Below are 18,822 nucleotides of genomic sequence, written 5' to 3' on the forward strand. Positions count from 1 at the left end.
TCACTTCAGTGGATCCTTTGTTCCATATTATGTTTTACCAACCAAAGCATCTTGCCACAAAGAACCACAGTCAAGGCACAAAGGTAAGAGGAGAGTCTGGACAAAGTCCTGTTGAGGTGGTAGGAGGAGCTGAAATGCCCTCAATAAACTGCAGTTTCTTGTCCCAATCTTCTGTGAACCCCTGATTACCCAAGTAGCAGATAATCCAGTCATTTTAGTTTGGTTTGGCATGCATTGCTTTACCTTTTTTTGACAACATATGTACCCTACAGGTTGTTTATTTTGGCCTAACATTAAAATGATTTACATTCTCTGATAGGAGAAATGGCAATAGGTGAAGGATGGCAACAAACAAGCAAAAAACCGGCTCTTGTGAACAGACGTTCCAGGCCAGATGGAACTATATCTGGCCTGTCCCTATACATACCACCCTCTTCTACCCTGTCCCCAGGGTGAGGAAGACTCCATTTTCTTTCTCCCTGTCTGGCTGGGACACCTTGGACAGCTAACAAGGCTGACAACTTGGGAGTAGCTACTTAGTAGCATTCTTTAAGGCCAGGGCTTTGAACAGAAATACTTTTCTCTTTCCTCTAATACCTGACTCTCTCCTTTTCCAAGTTCCCCTGGGAAAGCAGTGAAAGGGTAGACATGTCTTGCAGGATCTCTTGCACCTTGGCTCCCCAGTCGAGCAAGGTAACAGCTCTTGGAGACAAGCAATTACAAAGAGGTGGGCGGTAAGCCAGCTCTGCTGAAGGGACCTGGCTTCTAGCTCTTCTTACCCCCTCCTTCCCACATTCCTACCTCTGGCCAATCCTACTCATAATGGCAACCAAAGAAACCCTTCTCCCCTTCACTAGTCTCTAGGAATCTGTTCCTTTAGCCCACTTTCCTGACTTTCTTTCTAACCTTCTTGATGCCCAATCTCTGCCCTGAAAAAACTCCTCAACTTCTAGACCCACAAGAGCAACTGTCATTCATCTTTATTTCAGTCTAGAGGTACACAGACCCCTGTGATCCTCAAGAAATAAGACTATTCTGGGTCAAAGAACCCCCCCCTAAAAGGATGTACAGGGGTTTCTGTTTCCTCCTCTGGTCTGAGCAAGTCAGACCCTTCCACAGACTTGTTTCTGGAAAAGTCTTTCCTTCCTTCCCAACCCGTCCATGTGCAATAGATGGACTTCAGGGGAGACGATCCCCTGGGAACCAAGGTCCCCATCCTGACAGGTGGGAGACACAGTGGTGCTCTCATCCCAGCCCAGTCCTACCTACTCCTCCACATAAACCACTCTAAAAACCAAAGTGTTTCTCCCAGACGGTTCAGGACTGGAACCAGGCAGACACAAAGACGTTCCAGCAGGTCACAGGAAGGAAGGCCCATAGCTCTTGACCCTGCCTCACCCCGATTATACCCATGTCCCTACCTGTCATCACTCCCAATCTGTCGGGGGCCTGATGGTAAGTGGTGCAGCATTCTTCCGACCAGCCCGGATGCCTGGATAGAAGAGGGGCCAAAGTTTCTCAGTAAAAGTATCAGTGAAGGTATAGATATGAGAGCGGTCTGTGACGTTGTAAAAAGATAGTGTGCCGGCCTCATAGTCGAGGAATATGCCCACCCGCTTGGGTTTCACCTTGATGTGCAAAGGGGTAAAAGGCGTGGTGGTGGCTGCATACTTGTCCCCATTCCACAGCCGCACCCGCCAGTAGCCAGTCTCGGGGAGTGGGGTCAGCTCGCCTTTTCGGCTCACGGAGTCCCGGCACACACCAACTGCCCAGTGGGTCTTGTCGCCCACCTCCACCTCCCAGTAGTGTCGACCTGAGGTGAAACCCTCAGTAGCCAGGACGCAAGGGTAGAAGGTGAAGCGCCGTGGTGTGTCAGGGAGATCCCGGAGTCTTGTCTCCACAAACTTGACGCTCTTCCGATCTTCGGACAGGACTAGGTTAGGATGAGCAGTCTCAGGGTCCAGGGTCACGTCCGCTGGCGGGAGAAGCCAGAGTGGGGAGCTAGATGAGGACGGGAACAGCTCAACGCCCCTGCCTCGCTCTTCCAGCCTGCCTTACAGAGCCTGCTCCCTGAAAGCCCCAGAACACCATGGTTTGGTAACTTTCTCAGTCCTCAGTGACACCAGGGGAGGGGAGAGGAGGGAACAATGGCTTCCCTTCTCATCCTGGGTCTAAAATAAACAGATAATGGCCTCTTATCTGCAAGGGCTGGCAGTTTAGGATCCTGCCTGGTCCCCCCTCCACCCCTGGCCACCGTCATCTATCTCGCTGTGTGGAGAAGTAAAAGGCACAGTCCAAGGGTCAGAAAGAATGGAAAACATTAATGATACAGAGCAAGATAGCATTAGCGTCCAGTGATAGGGTGACCATGTGTTCTTTTTCTTGAACAGTCTGGTTTATGACTGCTTTCCCTGAATAAATATTAATGAGACTCTCTTTCACTCTCAAGAGGGGACCAGTTTATGTAAATTATTTAACTTCTCCAGGTCCCTATTCAGAAAAGTGTGGGACTAAGAGCAGATGACACCTAAGACTTCTCACTTTGAGTTCCGTGACTCAAAGTGAGATTGAAAGCCAGGGAAAAGGGTGGGTGTGGGTATGGGCATGAAAAGTGACAGAGGGGATAGATAAAGTAGGACCTAAAGGATTTCTTTTCTCTGCTGATTCCCTCTGCTAGTTTCCTTTTGGGAACAACTCACCAATTAGCTGTTTAAGGATTTTCCTTAGGGCAAAGTACTGTCGGGGGAAATTGCTGAAGTTCTTTTCCAGCTCTATGGATACTGAAGTCACCTCCATGGTCTTCACCTTCTCACATCTAGGAGGGATGGGGAGATAGGGGAAGAAAGGGCAGGGTCAGGGGAAGCTCCAACTGGGTAAGTATTCAGATGTTGTCATCTTTAGGGAGAAACTAAAATTCTCCATCTTCCCACTTTCTTTCTCCTCCCTCAGGACAAGTACTCACTTATTGCTTTCTTTTGTCAATCTATGGAAAGCTATATGGTCTTCTAGACAGACTCTTATCTTAAGAATGAGTCTCAGAACTTTCTGTATGTATTGTTATATTTCATGCTAACTGATAATCACCCTCCCCCTCTGTCAACCCCGTCTTCCTTCCATCTTGTTTGGACACAATTCCACCCACACGCCAGGTAAAAAAATCTGGTTCTACATCATCTTATCTACCTTGCCAAGGAAATCCTGATGGTCAAAGGGGAAATGGTAAGGGACTATTACTCCTGATGATTTCCTCTCTAACTGGCTTCATGGATGCAATAAACCTTCTCCCGTATGCTATCCAGACACTACATGACTTTTCCACCCTTACTCCCCCAACTCATTACTGTACCCCTACTCTTTAAGCCAAGACCTAACTCACTCAAAGAGATATAAGAATCACTTACTTTTCCAGGGTACTTTTGACATCCTAGAGGGAAGGAGAAAAGAAAGCAATATTGGTCCTGGTAGTCAAGGGTCCTTTAGAGGCAAAAGGTTCCCCTCCTCCCAAAAGTTCTAGATCTATTCAATAGGCATAAGGCAAGCTAAGAGTCACAATGTGCAAGGGGTAGAGCTCCAGAGGGATCTGAGTACATCTCTTCCAACCTGACCCCCACTTTCAACTCTCAATTATCATGGACTTTGGTAATGGTATCACTTCCAAATAGTTTCTTGTGTATTTTCTTTGCTCCTCAAGGACATTGGGAGCTCAATGCCTGGGACAGGGATTGTGTCTACTCTTTACTCTGTCCCCCAAGTACCAACCACACACCTGACTCCTTGAGGATCAAACTGCTGGCATAGGAACGAATTACACTCTCCTGTGGTTTGGTATCCCTTGTCTGATATTGGTTAATAAATATTAGTAGCTGTGTGCCAATCGTGATTTGTGAATACTTGGGGTCCAGAAGACAAAGAAGACAAATCTCTGCCCCCCAAGGATTTCTCAGTTTAATGTGGAAGGCAGAACACACATACATGAAAGGACACAAGAATATATACCAAGCAATATATAACATGCAGATAAATGTACAACGAAGCCTCACTGATTCAAATGCTGGTAATCTGATCTCTAAGATAAGAAATATGTTTCGTATAGCCTTGCTAACACATTTCACTTGCTTAGAAGAACAAATTAAACATTTTAGAGGCACCATTTACATATCAAAAGCAATATATTACTTATACATAATTTCAAGTGTCCTTCAAACTATGTTTCTATTCTTTTTGAGCACTAGGCAAATCAAGTTCCAGGACTTAAAAGTAATGGTTACTGCATTTACACAATTTTTAATGCATAGTTTTTTCATTAATTCAGTCTAGGCAGCCCTCCTTTCAAAAGAGTGAACTTTTTCTTTGGTACAAGTTAAGCACATAACTGTTGACAAGACATAAGAACATGGAAATGATTAGAAGGGGATGGGAGAAATCAAAGAAGCCTTTCTGTGGAGAAAGATCCTTTGAGCATGTCTGTAAGAGAGAATCGGATTTAGAGAGTTAGAGCAGAGGAGGGAGCACTGCAGGCTGACAGAACGGTCTGTGCAAAACTAGCCTGCACTTGACCTGAGGGGCTATGCAGGGGCAAAGGTCGAACCTTAAGCATTTCGAAGCCTGACTGTAAGCACTTGCCCTCCACCTCGGCAGCCAAGTGGGCCAGGTCCCGGCGCTTGTCTCCAAGGTGAGCAGCATTTTCTCGGAGGCGCTGTAGAATGTCCTGTTCCTCCTCCTCCAGTCGTGACAGCAACATCTGCTGCTCTTCATCCAGCCGCCGATGAAGCTCTTCAAATTCCTTTAGGATCTGCTGTCGGCGACTCTCTACTAGTCTCTGAGAACAGCGGGAAGGTGTTAAGGTTAATAGGGCCACTGGGGCATCTGCCGCCTTTCCCCACCCACCATGTGTATGAATTCACACAGACTTCCAGTATCATTGGAAAGACCTTAAAGAGACACTCATGTTCCTTCCTCTCCTTTGGAATTTCCTTCTGTAAAGAATGGCTCCATCCCCATTGTCACCCCTACTGATGACCTGGGAGTAAAGACCATTGGGGAGATTAAAAAAAAATCAGCGTTTAAAAAATTATTTTCTTTATTAAATTAACTTCTAAAAAAGCTGTATTTTTATGTTTTAGTAAAAAAAAATTCAATACATAAGAACTCAATTAATAAAATGACATCTACTATTACAGAGATTAGAGATATCTCTGCTACTCCCTAAAGTTCCAGCTAACGCAATTTGTCAAGAAAAGCAAAATACAAATACTGGAAAGTCTGAGATTGTCATCATTTGTATGTTGCAAGACATCTACTTGATAAAAACTGAAGAAGCAACTAGAAAAGTATCAGAATCAGTAAGATTTCAGTAATGGGTTCTTACAAAATATAAATGCATATCTCAGGGATGAGCCTGTTAAACACTTTCAAGTCACTTCAGAGACTGGCAGTTCCCACCCCAGGAACAGGTTACAGAAGTTTGTTAGTAAATTCGTTGCTTAATATTTGAAACAGCTTTCTCTCAGCCAGGATATAGACTCAGACCTCTTAACATTCCTGAGATTTGATAATATAGGTTTCAAATGCCAGCCTTTCTGAGCGTTATCAGCAAGCACATCCTCCCTTTTTCACGTCCACTGCAACAGAAGTGATCCCCCCAAAGGAGGATTCCTCACGCACTATATGACTGATGGGGAGGAATCAGCCCAAGACGGAGGCAGGAAGCAGAGACTGGGACTCCGGAAGGAGGAAGTGGATAGGGACTGGAGGGCAGGGCTGAGGGGGAATAGAGAGTGGGGACTACAAAGCCAGAGTGGGCCTTACAAGCCTGGTGTTTCTGGGTTTCAAGCTAGTTCCCAGCAGAGGCTGACTAGCTCCACTTTTAGAGCTGCATGCTGCTTCCCGTCCCACTGCTGCCTTCTCAGGAGCACGCTGGAACAAAATATCTTCTCACAACATTTACCCTTTTTCATGTGTGTGTGTTTAGGCGTGACGTATGGGTAGAATTTAGGATTCACAACTGGTAAATAGGAAGCAAAGGGCTCTCAGATAATCCCATAATGCCTTCTCTCTTTTTCCCTGTTTGTAGGAAGTGGTTCTTAACCACAGTGTTACCTCCCTCTAGGGATATCTAGCGATGTTTTGAAAATAGGCGGCATTTTTTGTTTGCCATGACTTGGGACGCTCCTGGAATGGATGCTAACCCTCCACCAATGTGAGAGACAATCAAGCAAGGTGAACTGCATTGTTTTCTAACGTTCTGCCGGATATTCAAAAATGGAGGCCTGGACTTGAGTCCCATTTTATGTATAAACACAGAGTAATTCTTATACGGTTTTAATATACCTGAATTTTTAAGGAATGACTGAAAACTCATTAAGACTGTACTTTGTGGGAGTTTGAAATTTGCAGATGCTAACTACTATATATAAAACAGATAAACAAGAAGTTTCTACTGTAGAGTACAGGGAACTATATTCAATATCTTGTAGTAACCTATAATGACAAAGAATATGAAAAGGAAGATATGTGTGTATATGTATGACTGAAACATTATGCTGTACACCAGAAATTGACACAACATTGTAAACTAACTATACTTCAATAAAAAAGAAAGGAAAAAAATACCGTAATTTGTTTTTCTTAGAACTTTACTAAAAGTTATTTATAATTTTGAAAAATTATGTCACCAACAGCTAAACTGCTAGTGATGTTTGAGTCAACATTACTACACAGCTACCTCAGTCTGAATTTGTATTTGCTGCATTGGTGATGGTGCCACATACAGGTGCAAGGATACAACTACATTGTAGTGTCTTTCAGGATAGTCAATCCCAAATGTTTATACACCAGGTTTTATTATAAATTACTTTGATGTTGTATTATACTACATTTGGGCATGATCGCCTCTTTTTTAAATTATGTGGAGAGGTTATTTTATCCATAATTTTCATTTTAGCATGATTAATTACAAATGATTTACTTCCAAAAGGGGCATCAGGTCTGATTCTGGAGGAGGGATGAGGGAGAGGGAGGAAAGAGAATTCAAAAGGTCACTGAAGGAATGTTGGTGGTTGGTGACAGTTTCAGAGACCACTGAAATGATAATTTACATTTTTAAAAAACATCACAGTTCTGTTCAAGCATTTACCAGGTTTTTAAAATTTGTATTCCTCTCTCCATCCTTTACCTTTAAGAAGGTGATCAATGGGAGAGGAAAGTTAATGACTGGGAATAAGCTTCATTTTCACATATTTTAAGTTTCTCAGGACCTTGCCAAAAGAACAAAGAACTTTTTTTTTTAAGTTCCCCTTTGCAATACAAATTAGTTCAAATTTTTAAAAAATCAAATGCTTGTTTGTTAAAATGTATAAAGGACTAAGGTAATAACACTTGCTTCCTACTGAAATGTTGTCAATGTTTAAAAAAATTAGTGTTTCTACTCATTTCAAACTTGTGTTTAATTTCTGATGATCCCTAAAATCTCAGTTCCAAAAACTCATTATTTCTTCTGGAAGCCTTTAATGAGGTCAGGTTTCTACACTGTCTTCTTATGAATTTGCAACTGCTTTTTGTGCCATGTCATTTCTATTCTCTCTTCTTGATTGTAAGTTCAAGGAGGGCAGGGACTGTGTTTTTGCTCATCATTGTTCCCCAGTGTCAAAGATAGGATCTGGACTACTGTAGAGGCTTAATAAATATTTATTGATTCATGCAGAATTAGTATCCCTGGTTTGCCACATACTGGCTGTATGATCTTGGACTAGACACTTATCCAAGTTCCGTTTCCTCCTTTGTAAGCTGTGGATAACAATATCTACCCGTCTTGAAGCTTTTCTATGTTCCACTTGGGCCAAGTCTAACTTGAACTCTTATAACTTCAACCTGGGCAGAACCCTAAGACCTAATACAACCTTGTAAGTTTGGAATGTCATGGGCACCTAACGAATTAATGCACAAGACTCAATAAAATGCAATAATAAGCAGTTATTATCACTGCTGCTATTAATACACGTTTCACTGTCTAACAGAAGAAATAAGGCAGGTAACAAAATTCCATGCTACAAATGGTGATGCTATGAAAGAGATGCAGAACTGTATGAAAATTAAGAAAGCTAATTTCTGAAGGGTAAGGAAAGGCTACACAGAAAGTAGTTTTCATCCTAGGAGGGAAAGGATCCTAGAGGTAGAGGATGGGGAGGGAAAGAACATTCTGGGAACCAACATCATTTAGCATACTTGAGTTAAGACAATGTGCACTGGGCAGTTCTTCTGGGAGCCCTCGGGCAGCGCCTTCATCTTTCCTCCCCAGTGTACCTTCCACATTCTCCACTCCTCAGTCCCTCTAAGAAACTCCTACCCCTGCACTCTCAGCAGAGAGCCTCCTTCCCTGCTTTACAAAGAAAAGGAGACCAAGGGCCATGAACTCTCTCAACCCACCAGGTGTAAGATGTTCTGTCCTTCACCTCTTATATCCTCCTCAATCCTTAATCCATGACAAGTAATTTAAGTATGATGTTTAATGGCAACGAAGCTTGATAAAATACCATCATTTTTGAGAGAACATCACTTTTGGAATGAACCAGAACTGGTGGACTATGTAATGTGTGGTTAATATTTGGTTGATTGCCTGCAGAGCAGCCCCTATGGGATCGCCAGTCTTTACCTTGAGCTCACCAGGTTTCTTCTCCTCAGAGGACTTGCAGCGGGTGATCTCCTGTAGCTTCTGCTCCAGGGGCTCCAGGCACTTCTGTAGTTTTTCCTGAGATGTGAGAAGAGGAAGAATGGCATTTGGGGTTGGCTGGTACATCCTACATTCAGAGGCTAATCCATTTGTTTAAAACCATGTTTGTTTCCTGTCCACCTCACCACCTCTTGATCCAACTCCCTTCCTTGCCTGTCATTTGGGGTGTCAACTTCCTATAGATCCCTCTTCCTGCCATCAGCTTGTCTCCATCACCTTCCTTGCTCACAAAACTTTGTTTTCACTGAATCTCACAGTGTCCAGCTGTCACCAATTCTATCCTTCCCCAGCCCTATTCATTTGCTTACTCAAGGAACTGCCTGTGACTGTCAAAGTGATCTTCTGTACCCTGATATCCTTCTTTAAACTTTTTGTCCTATCCAACTCTTAACCAACTGCAAATATAATAAAATCTTGATTATTTATACTGCAAACATAATTAAGCAAAGTACCTGATAAAGTGCTAAGACATTAAAATCTCTAGTTCCTATTACTCAAACACTTATTCTGTGTGGCAGCAGTAAGTTAAACTAGATGCCATGTTATCTATTACCTGGGAAAGATGCAAAACAGACTGATTCAGCTTAGCCTGGTGGGGATCATTTTAAAGTGATGGTACCTAATACCAGTGGGTAAACAAGGGGTGTGCTGAGCAGGGAGACAGAATGAAGGAACCAGATCACTTTTCAGTTCTTCCTAAGTTTGATCTTCTCCATGTGGTTTCATTCATTTATGAAAAATATGTTACATTCCAAGACCACACATACACAAATGTGTTACAAAAGTCAGAGAGACATTTTGGGGTACTCCTTAATGATCTTCTTCGTGCCTGAGGATAACTGATCAGAGGTACTGTATGCCCCCGTGTATGCAGCTCTGAAGGAACTAGAGAGTGAGGACTGGATACTCTCCTGCCCTCAGGAACTTACAATCCTCTACCCAGGGAGTCTCCCATCCTCTGTGCTCTTCCCTCTTGCCCTGCATTGGCATCATGTGTCCCGTTCCCCACCTTGTACTCCTGTGTGGCGTCATCCAGTGGCACGACGGTATGGGCCCGGTGGGTGTGGGAAATTGCACATATCAGACAGACAGCCTCCTGGTCCTCATAGCAGAAGAGGCTGAGGGCCTCATGGTGCTGGGGGCAGAGGCTCTCATCTCGGATCTTCCGCTTGACAGCCTGGAGCTGCTTGGCAATTTCCACCATGCTGCCCAGCTGTCGATTAGGCCGGAGACTGCGGTAACGGGAAGTCTTTCGACACACGGGACAAGGGAAGTCCCTCTCTAGGTCCTCCCACCAGCGGGTGATGCAAGCTTTGCAGAAGTTGTGCCCACATTCAATGATGACGGGCTCCTTCAGATACTCCAGGCACACAGAGCAACTTGCCTCCACCTGTAAGTTCTCCAGAGCTGCAGCTGTGGAGGCTGCAGAGGCCCCAGCCTCTAACAGACTTGTCTCTGCCATTATTTAACTTGAGGTTAGGAAGGAGGCAGAGAAAAGAAACATGTTAGTTAGAGGTTTAATTTTTTTGCATCCCTGGCCTGTCAATTACCCCCATTTTCAATCCTAACTTCAGATTTAGCCCATCTTAGTATTTTACATTTTCTCTTCCACTAGATTCAACCTTTGTTTCTTCACATCCAAAACCTGATTCCCAGAAATCAATTTGTTTTTTTCTCTTCAGCAAACTGACACCCAATCCCCAATCTCTTCTTTTACCACTTTCTCTCTTTAGAAACAGAGGCTTCCTTTAACTCTAGCCTAGGGTACTTCTGAACCAAGTTCATTCCACTTGCATCTCAGAACCAATAGTTTCAGACCAATGTATTCCTAGTTTGACGTATTTTTCTAATAGATGAGAAAGGAGTTTGGGAAAGTGAAAAGTACCATAAAAGTCAAAGTATTAATTAATATTTCTTAAATTAAGTCTATTTTAAACTGTAATGTTACAGAAGAGTTTTACTACAATAGGTTTAATGGAGCCTAAGCTCAATTTTTTGCCACGACTCTCTCACTCTTTCAAAGGGTAATAAATGATAACAACCTCTTCTTTTCAGGAAAGTTTGAAATTATTCTTGCTTTTATCAGGCTAGCCTAGAGGAAGTGTGCCCTCTTCTTGGAATAAAATGATTCATACAACAACTGATTTCAATTTTTGTGCATTTGGACGTTTGGAACTGTTGTAAAGTGATAAATTCATGGCAACTATACTAAAGAGTATATTACTGAGCCCAGGGCAATAACTTCTTGAAAAGAGAGCTGACAAGTCTATTCTAAATACTCAGCAGTGATTGGAGTCTTTGGAAATAGTTATCGATAACTAATTCCTTGGATGTACTGGGCCTTCAACTAATAGGTTCTGGAGTGATTGGAACTTAAGAGAGAGAAAAGTAAAGAGGCAAGCAAAAATCTCCCTCAAATGAAGCGTCAAAAAAATTGGAAATGCATCGAAGAGATTTATAAAGCAAAAGGCTGGTCCTCTATTCCATCCTTAAAACAGTGCCATGAAATTGTTGATTTCTCTATCCCCATAATCCCTCCTGTCTACCCCTCCTCCCTAAGAGACCCTACAGAGGGAAATTTAGTAGGTCTATGTGTTGAGAGAGAAGTGGCCATGTAATGAGTTGGGTTTACAATGATTATTCCTGTATATATTGATGGCATACAAGAAAAGTGTTTAATTTGGAGTAGGAGTTGATAATTTATTTGGACCTGAATTTCTTCCCTCAACCAGGAGAGAAATTCAGTCAGATAATATTTCTCTACCTAAGGGAATCCAACTTTGACTAGTGACCCTCCCCTTCCCTACTCTTCTAGAAATTAGGTGACTTGAATTGTATGCAGTTAGGGACCAGGATAGATCTAGAGTGGCAAAGAAGTGGTGTGAAAGAGATGGGGATAAGGTTAGGAAAGTATGGGGAGAAGACTTGGAGCTACAGCAATAGTGAGGGCTTGGGTGCCTCTGGGATGGTCATTTCTTTCCCTCAATTTCTCGTGTCTCAGTAGAAGGGCAAACTTCAGGGACGTCCTCATTTTTTTTCTACCACTGTCCAGGGTCCCACCTTGTGACCCTCTCCAGAGCGTGGTCCACAATTCGGTCCCACCCCCGTCTCCATCTTCTCCCGCCAGACCTGGCGCAAGGGGACTGGAGAAGGGGGAGAGGAAACCAAGTGGTTGGCAGGGAGGGAGGGATGCATGTCCAGGTGAGGAGGAGGTGTGACGTGAAGGTGGGATGCCCGCCGCTATGACGCAGCCGAGACCCGCGGTGACGGCGTCAAGAGTTTCACCCGGGGAGGCGAGCGGCAGCGGGACGGGGGAACGGCGGGGTAGCCAAGCAACGCCAGACGCGCTGACGTCGCCGGGGCGGCAAAACGTCCGCCCGGGCCCGAGGCGGGCGGAGGCAGCTGTGGTTACGTGCGGGGGGCCGGTGACGCAGTCGCGGGGCGCTGGGACGCGGCGTGCGGAGCCGGCCGGCGGGGGCAGGCCCTAGGGCCCGGGCGCGGCAGCGGGACAGCACCTACCTTCCCGGCTTCGGGTCCGGGAGTGCGGGGCGCGGAGACGCCGGAGCGCTGCCTCCCTCCTTCCTCCTCCCCCCGCCCCCGCCCCGCAGCGCGACACACAATACTCGCCGGAAGCGGAAGCCGCGCCGAGAGGCTCGTGTCAGTGGAAGCCGGGGTATCGGCGGGCGGCCGCGGGAGGGCCTAGCGGCGCCTGCGGAAGAAGAAGGCGGGGGGTCGGAGGTGAGAACCAGCAGGAGGAGTCAAGGGCAAGAAGGGACCCAGAGGGGCAGGTGGCTGAAATGCGGTCGTCCAGGTGACCCGAGGAATCCACTGGCGAAAGAGGGCCGCGCATGCGCATAGCGAAGCGCTGAAGCCCATTGGCCTCAGGGCGCCTACGGGCATCGGGGCCGGTGAGCCCATCCAGTCCAGGGTGCGGTCCTGGGCTCTGGCCTGGCTCGGCTGGTCCCGGGTTGGGCCGGGAGCCACCGGGGGCGGGGCAAGGGCGGGTGGCGGACTTTGAGCTACACTTCTCTCTCCTGGCCAGTCCAGGAGAAGGTGACTCGCCAAGGCGGCGGCCAATTACGTGGCGGACCTGCAGGTCTCAGCTCGTACGTCACTTCCGACTCTGAGTTTTAGCGTTTTAACATTCACGGATTAGCTCAGTTCTCCCTGCCTTGTCTTTCGATGCTCCTCGCCTTGCCCCTGCTAGGCGGGCTTTATGGAAATAATCTACCTTCCCCGCTGGAGTGGGAGCCGCGAGGGAGCTGGTACTGCGACTCTGCTGCTTACCTTTGTATCCTGGGCTCCTCTCTCGGGGCCAGACGGCAGTGAGCGCACCGTGAACACCAGCCGTTCTGGGTGTGAGCCAGTCCCGTCTTTTTCCAGTTTGGGGGCTGTGACTTGAGTTTCTCCGTAAGAGCAGATGGTGCTTGTGTAGGGAACAACGGACTCTTGACTCCTTTGCTCTCGTTGTTGGAAACCTCGCAGGCCTGTGACTTTGGAGGAAGAGGGTGAGGTGATGAGGCTGGGGAAGAGTCGGCTGTAATGAGACTGGGTGCTGAGTAGGGTTGATGGAGCTGGAGAAGAGTAGGTGCTGGGTAAAGGGGTGATGGGACTGGGGAGAAGCTGGGGCTGGTAAGGAAGTTAGTACTATGAGTAGACACTGCTGATAGGGCACCTTGCCCCGCCTTCTCATCCCCAACGCTTGGCATGCAGAATTCTTACTGAAAGAGGTGAACGAAGTTTGGTGTACCCTCCAAAGTGGAGATGGCCCAGTGGCCCAGCTTGTGTCTGTGTAAGTTGTGATGCTGTTTACAAACACTGCAGTATTTAACCTCTCACTCTGGGAGCCAGGAATTACTTATTTGCAGAAAATATCAAATACGCAGGTGTAAAGTTTTAGGGTCAGGCACGCAATTGATCTATTTCTTTCTTGACCGTTCTTTGCTTTTTGTTCACTTTTCTTTTTTTCAGTAGCCAGTGATTTGAAGAGGATTAAACTTGACAAATTACATTTATTAACTTTTTTCTCATTGCTGTTTGGCCCTTGGGAATTTTAGCAGCAGTACTTGTTCTAGTTCATTGAATGCCTCAGTTCTAAGTTAGGGTAATTTGAAAGCCACTAACTGGGTGATCAACCTCTTTATTTAGCCTTGCTTTGTAGGGAGAGTGATGATAATGAGATTTGGTTCTTGTTTTGATTTGTAACTTTCAAGGTGTTGGTTCCTACCTTCTGGCTTTCTGTTTGTAGGCGACCAGGGATGTGATTATATTAAGGAAATTTCCAGGAGGAAGTGCATTTCCAAGGAGCAGGAAGAATGTGTTGGTCTGGAGACTAATACATTATTAAGAGGACTTTACCCTCAATATGGAAGGAAAGGGGGGACAATGTCTAGGTAAAACTATAAAATTACGAAGGGCATGTAGTATGTCATAAAACGGGCTGGCAAACCTTTCCTGTAAAGAGCCAGATAAGATATATTTTTGTTGTCCCTACTCAACTATGTCTTTGTAGTGTGAAAATAGCATTAGAATATACTAAATGAATGAGCATTGCTGAAATTTGAATTTCATATAAATTCTTCACATGTCATGAAATTTTATTCTCCTTTTGATTTTACCCCAATCATTTAAAAATCTGAAAACATTCTTTAGCTTGTGGGCTGTACAAACACAGGTAGCAGATAGTAGTTTTCTGACCACTGACATAAAATAATAAAGTACTCAGTATTTTTCAAGAGGGAAAGATGGTGAACACAATGCTTTGATCTCTTATTTCTATCTGTCCATATGATAACACATAAAATAATAATAAAGGAAATTTGAGCTCTTAACACAAATTTGTTATGACCTGTGAGACTTGGTCAGCTGAGATTTGTGAATGTACTAGGATACAAGTACATTCTTTGAACAAGGAAAAGTATTCCTTATCTAAAATTAAAAAGGATTGTAGTTTAGGGAGGTGGAATAGCACTGATTTGTGATGTTGATTTATACCAAGGGATTTCCAACATAGGAATATGCAAAAATGCATTATAATAATTAAATTTTTAAAAATACGCACTTTAATATTGTTTTTATATCAGGAAGACATATCTGATACATCTTTTATATCAGAAGATAGCTTGGAACCACTGAGTCATATTGAGGAAAAGGATAGCAGTGCAGGTAGAAAACTGGTTGAGGTCAGATATGGTGGGATGGGGAGGGCGAGGGTTCAACTGTCCAGACTTCTGAAATTCTTACTCAGAAAAAGGCAAAGCATCTAATTTTCTGCCACCATTTTTTTTTCATTTTAAAAATTATGAATAATTTCAAACATACAGAAAAATAGTTGTCAATTCGCTTTTTATGCTTTACATTGGATATCTTTTATCTTTCCAGTTCAGTCACAGGGAGCTGGCTCCTTTTTGTTTTGTTTTATTTTGAGGGGGAGACAATTAGATTTTTACTTATTTGCTTGTTTATTATTTTAATGGAGGTACTGGGGATTGAACCCAGGACCTTGTGCATGTTAGGCAAACACTCTACCACTGAGCTATACCCTTCCCTCAGCTCCTTTTTCATGTCTGTTTTTACTTCATTGTGCGGACATATAATTTATTAAACTATTTTATTTAGAGAAGACATTTAGGATCTTTCTAAGTCTTACTAAATAAAGGCTGTAGTGAACGTCCTTGCGTATGTATCTTTTTTCCCCAGTTTTATTGAGATGTAATCAATATATAACACTGTTAGTTCGGGGTGTACAACATGACTTGAGGTATTTGCATATGTATCTTTAGATTGTCATTCCATATATTAGTAGGAAGCTGAGCTGCTGAGTCAAAAGACTTGGAAATTTAAAATTCTAATAGTCTTCCAGTTTCTGTCCCATAAGGTAATACCTCTATGCCCACACCAGCATATTATAAGATAGTCTGTTTCCCTACAGTGGAGCCTGTGCCGATATTTTCATATTTAAAAATATTTGCTAATATTTTTCACTGAAAAATTTTAATGTATAACAGATCTTGTTCTGCATGTAATGTACATTTTCCAATCTTTTATCAGCAAGTGGGCATTTACTTAGTTTTCTATTGGTTGTTACTTACTTAGTTTCCTTTTTTGCCTTAGTTTCTTTTCTTTTTTCTTTCTTTTTTTTTTTTGTTGCTACTTCATGAACAGTGTTAAAGGGTCTTTGAATGCATTTTTCTTATGGGCTAGTGATTTTACTACTGTGAGAAAGGTTCTTGGGTTGAAGGATATTACGTACAATCAGCCCTCCATATCCTTGGTTCTATATCCAGAATGGAGAGCTGACTACTACGCCATTTTTTAGAAGGGCCTTGAGCATCGGTGGATCGCGTTACCGTGACGGACGACTGCACTACTAATTTTAATGGATATTGCCTTACTGCTTTTTAAGAAAGCTGTTATTCTTTACATTTTCCTTGGCAGCAATGTATGAGCTTTCCCCTTTCCATATCCCCAGCAGAGACAGTTATTATCTATGTTTTTATTTTTTCTAACCTATAAAAAGATGTCTTAGTTATTTAAATTACATTTTCTCTTCCTCAGTAATTTTAAGTATCTTTTTGTTATTATTGTGTGTTTGTCATTGGGATTTTTAAATTTTTTTCGTAAGTTTTATTTTATTTTTGCGCGGCTGGGTAATTTGTTTGTTTTTAATGGAGATATTGGGGAATGAACCTAGAACCTCATGCGTGCTAAGCACCCAGTCTACCACTGAGCTATATTCTCCCCACCAGGATATGTTTTTTTGTGGATTTCCAGTCCTGTCCTTTGCCTGTTTTTCCTGTTGAGTTGTTTGTCTCTTGCTTACCAGTTTCTACATACATACACATGCTCACGCAGGACATACTGTCCTTATTAAGAAATCCAGCCTGACCCGCAGATTCTAATTTACTTTCCTAGGTTTTCTTATGGTATTTCTTATTTTTTACATTTAAATCTTTATTTAAAAGAATGTGATATAATGGGAAGATCTTTATTTTTCTCTAGAGCAGTGCTGTTCAATAGAAGTAAAATGCAAGACACATGTAATTTTGTTTTCTAGTCGAAGCTGCATTAAAAAAGTAAGAAACAGGTGAAATACATATTTTCTTAGTGTATTTTATTTCACCAACTTAACCCATTATATCAAAAGTATTTTTATTCTTATATGTAATCAGTTTAAAATATTTGTTAGTTATTTTATGGTTCTTTTCTCATACTAAGTCTTTGAAATCTGGTGTGTATTTTGTACTTACATCAAATCTCAATTCAGACTAGGCACATTTTAGTGCTCAGTGGCCACCTGTGGCTAGTGGCTACTGTTGAAACAGCATGCATTAGATGGATGGCTAGTTGTGCTAGCTCCATTTATTAAATAATAATTCTTTTTTCATTGAATTAAACTATCACAGTTGTCATACATGAAATTCTGTCATAGATCTATTTCTGGATTTTTGATTCTCTGTTCTAATGTCATCTATTTATCTCTTCTTATATCAACACCATAGATTTTATTTCATTGACTTTATAGTATTTTCTGAAATCTAGAAAGACAAGTCTCTATTGTTATTTTTATACTTTTGCTTTGTTGTTCTTTGATGTGTATTCTGTATAAACTCTGAAATCATTTTTTCTATTTCCTTCCCTCAAAAAACCCCTATTGTGATTCTACATGGAGAAGCATTAAATGTATAACTTAATTTGGGTATAGTTGGCATATTTTTATACTGTCTTTCCAGCCAAGAATGTGGGTTGTTCTCCATTTGTTCAGGTCTTGTTTTATTTCTTCAGTAAGATCTTCAGTTTTTAAAAAAAACAGATTCTTTTATCATTTTTATTACTATTATGAATGGAGATTTCCCCTCAGTTTCTGATAAGCAAACCAGGTGCTTCATTGCTCGAACAGAGAAGAAATAATTGATATTTGATCATTTCTCACATCTAGATCCCCACCATAATCACCTACTACTAATAATAGATTTTTAACTATTGAGTTTATTTAAGTATTACTGGCACTGTATGGTTTCACAGGTTTCCCCAGATAATTCTTGTGCATTTGGGCTAGAGAGGTGCATTTGAGAGATGCTAATCTGTATGCTAAAGATTCTCCAAATCTATTTCAGGCTTATATCTCTTCTGAAACTCACATACCTAGACCTCAATGTATGCCTGAGATTTTTCTCTCTCACTCTCTCACAACTACTGTGTTACTAAATCTGTCTCAGTAGGCTCCCTGCCCCTTTTGACCCCTTTCCAGCTCAAGCACAGATTTGATTTTCTTCCTCCACTGTTCAGTAGCTTTCTAGTGGCTTCAGGATCACATCCAAACTCCTTAGCATAGCACGTACCGCATGAAACACAGTTGGCCCCCTCCACAGCACTCATTTCTTTGTTCCACAAGCACCTGCCACACTGGGCTTTACATAGTTCCCCAAACATTGTTTCAGTTCTTACCTTTTAAAACTTTATAAGGGTGTCATTTCTCTAATTCCTAGCTGGTTCTCTGAACTTCTTTTCTGGCTCTCATAACATCTATACATGTGCCCTCATCCCATATCTTGTTTTTGTTTATATGTCTCCTTAATTAGACTGAAGGATAAAAATTGGAACCTAATACATTTATGGCACATACATGCTTAATAAATAAAGAATAAATTCCCCAAGTTCTTGGTTCCTGTCTCTTTTCCATAGTAACTGTCTCTTTTCCATAGTAATTAGCAAGAAAATGTTTACAATGAGAAGGAGCACAGTGCTTTCTTTTCAGGAGCAGTAAGGGATTGGGGAAGGAATTTTCCTTTTACCCTACAGTTTCTTGGCCAGGAAATTCTGAGGAGTACAGTGCATGTCATAGCTTTACCAAGGAAAGCAGAGCGAGTCTCAGCTAGCCAGGCCTGTGGCTTTCCTGTCTAGCATTACACTACTATTCCTTTGCGTGGGGTTTTTGGCCTCTCACTTTTTTGGAAGGGTAGGGGTGGAGGTGGGGAGGAGGGAGGTAATTAGGTTTACCTGTTTGTTTATTTTTTTTTAATGGAGGTGCTGGGGATTGAACCCAGGACCTCGTGCATCCTAAGCATGTGCTCTAACACTGAGCTATACCCTCC

The 18,822-nt window shown here is 42.8% G+C and overlaps 1 protein-coding gene and 2 non-coding genes across 4 annotated transcripts; all 3 read right to left on the reverse strand.

Moving 5' to 3' along the window:
* On the reverse strand, positions 1 to 12,702 carry TRIM39 (tripartite motif containing 39). Of its 2 annotated transcripts, XM_015248722.3 has the most exons (8): positions 12,248 to 12,702; positions 11,789 to 11,871; positions 9,738 to 10,197; positions 8,651 to 8,746; positions 4,589 to 4,819; positions 3,402 to 3,424; positions 2,700 to 2,815; positions 1 to 1,975 (listed from the first exon to the last, which is right to left on the reverse strand). In XM_015248722.3, exons 3-8 carry the CDS (start codon positions 10,188 to 10,190, stop codon positions 1,428 to 1,430), a joined length of 1,467 nt encoding a protein of 488 aa, XP_015104208.1. In that variant the 5' UTR covers positions 10,191 to 10,197; positions 11,789 to 11,871; positions 12,248 to 12,702; the 3' UTR covers positions 1 to 1,427. The 2 variants fall into 2 exon arrangements, with proteins under 2 accessions (XP_015104208.1, XP_006215340.1); XM_006215278.4 differs by lacking the exon at positions 11,789 to 11,871 and having other exon boundaries at positions 12,248 to 12,701.
* A 2,499-nt stretch (positions 12,703 to 15,201) lies between these two features.
* Positions 15,202 to 15,275, reverse strand: TRNAV-AAC (transfer RNA valine (anticodon AAC)). Its single transcript has one exon. It is a non-coding gene; the product is annotated as a tRNA-Val (tRNA).
* A 3,474-nt stretch (positions 15,276 to 18,749) lies between these two features.
* On the reverse strand, positions 18,750 to 18,822 carry TRNAP-AGG (transfer RNA proline (anticodon AGG)). Its single transcript has one exon. It is a non-coding gene; the product is annotated as a tRNA-Pro (tRNA).

Source organism: Vicugna pacos, chromosome 20, assembly GCF_048564905.1.
Source record: "Vicugna pacos chromosome 20, VicPac4, whole genome shotgun sequence".
Classification (NCBI taxonomy): domain Eukaryota; kingdom Metazoa; phylum Chordata; class Mammalia; order Artiodactyla; family Camelidae; genus Vicugna; species Vicugna pacos.

What these genes read in the sequence shown, in the direction of transcription:
- TRIM39 (XM_015248722.3), bottom strand. Translation starts at nt 10,190, where the DNA reads ATGGCAGAGACAAGTCTGTTAGAGGCTGGGGCCTCTGCAGCCTCCACA. An exon ending in AGAAACCTGGTGAGCTCAAG is followed by an intron (nt 4,820 to 8,650) that starts GTAAAGACTGGC and finishes CGCTGTTCTCAG; the next exon opens with AGACTAGTAGAGAGTCGCCG. An exon ending in AATCCTTAAACAGCTAATTG is followed by an intron (nt 1,976 to 2,699) that starts GTGAGTTGTTCC and finishes TTCTCCCGCCAG; the next exon opens with CGGACGTGACCCTGGACCCT.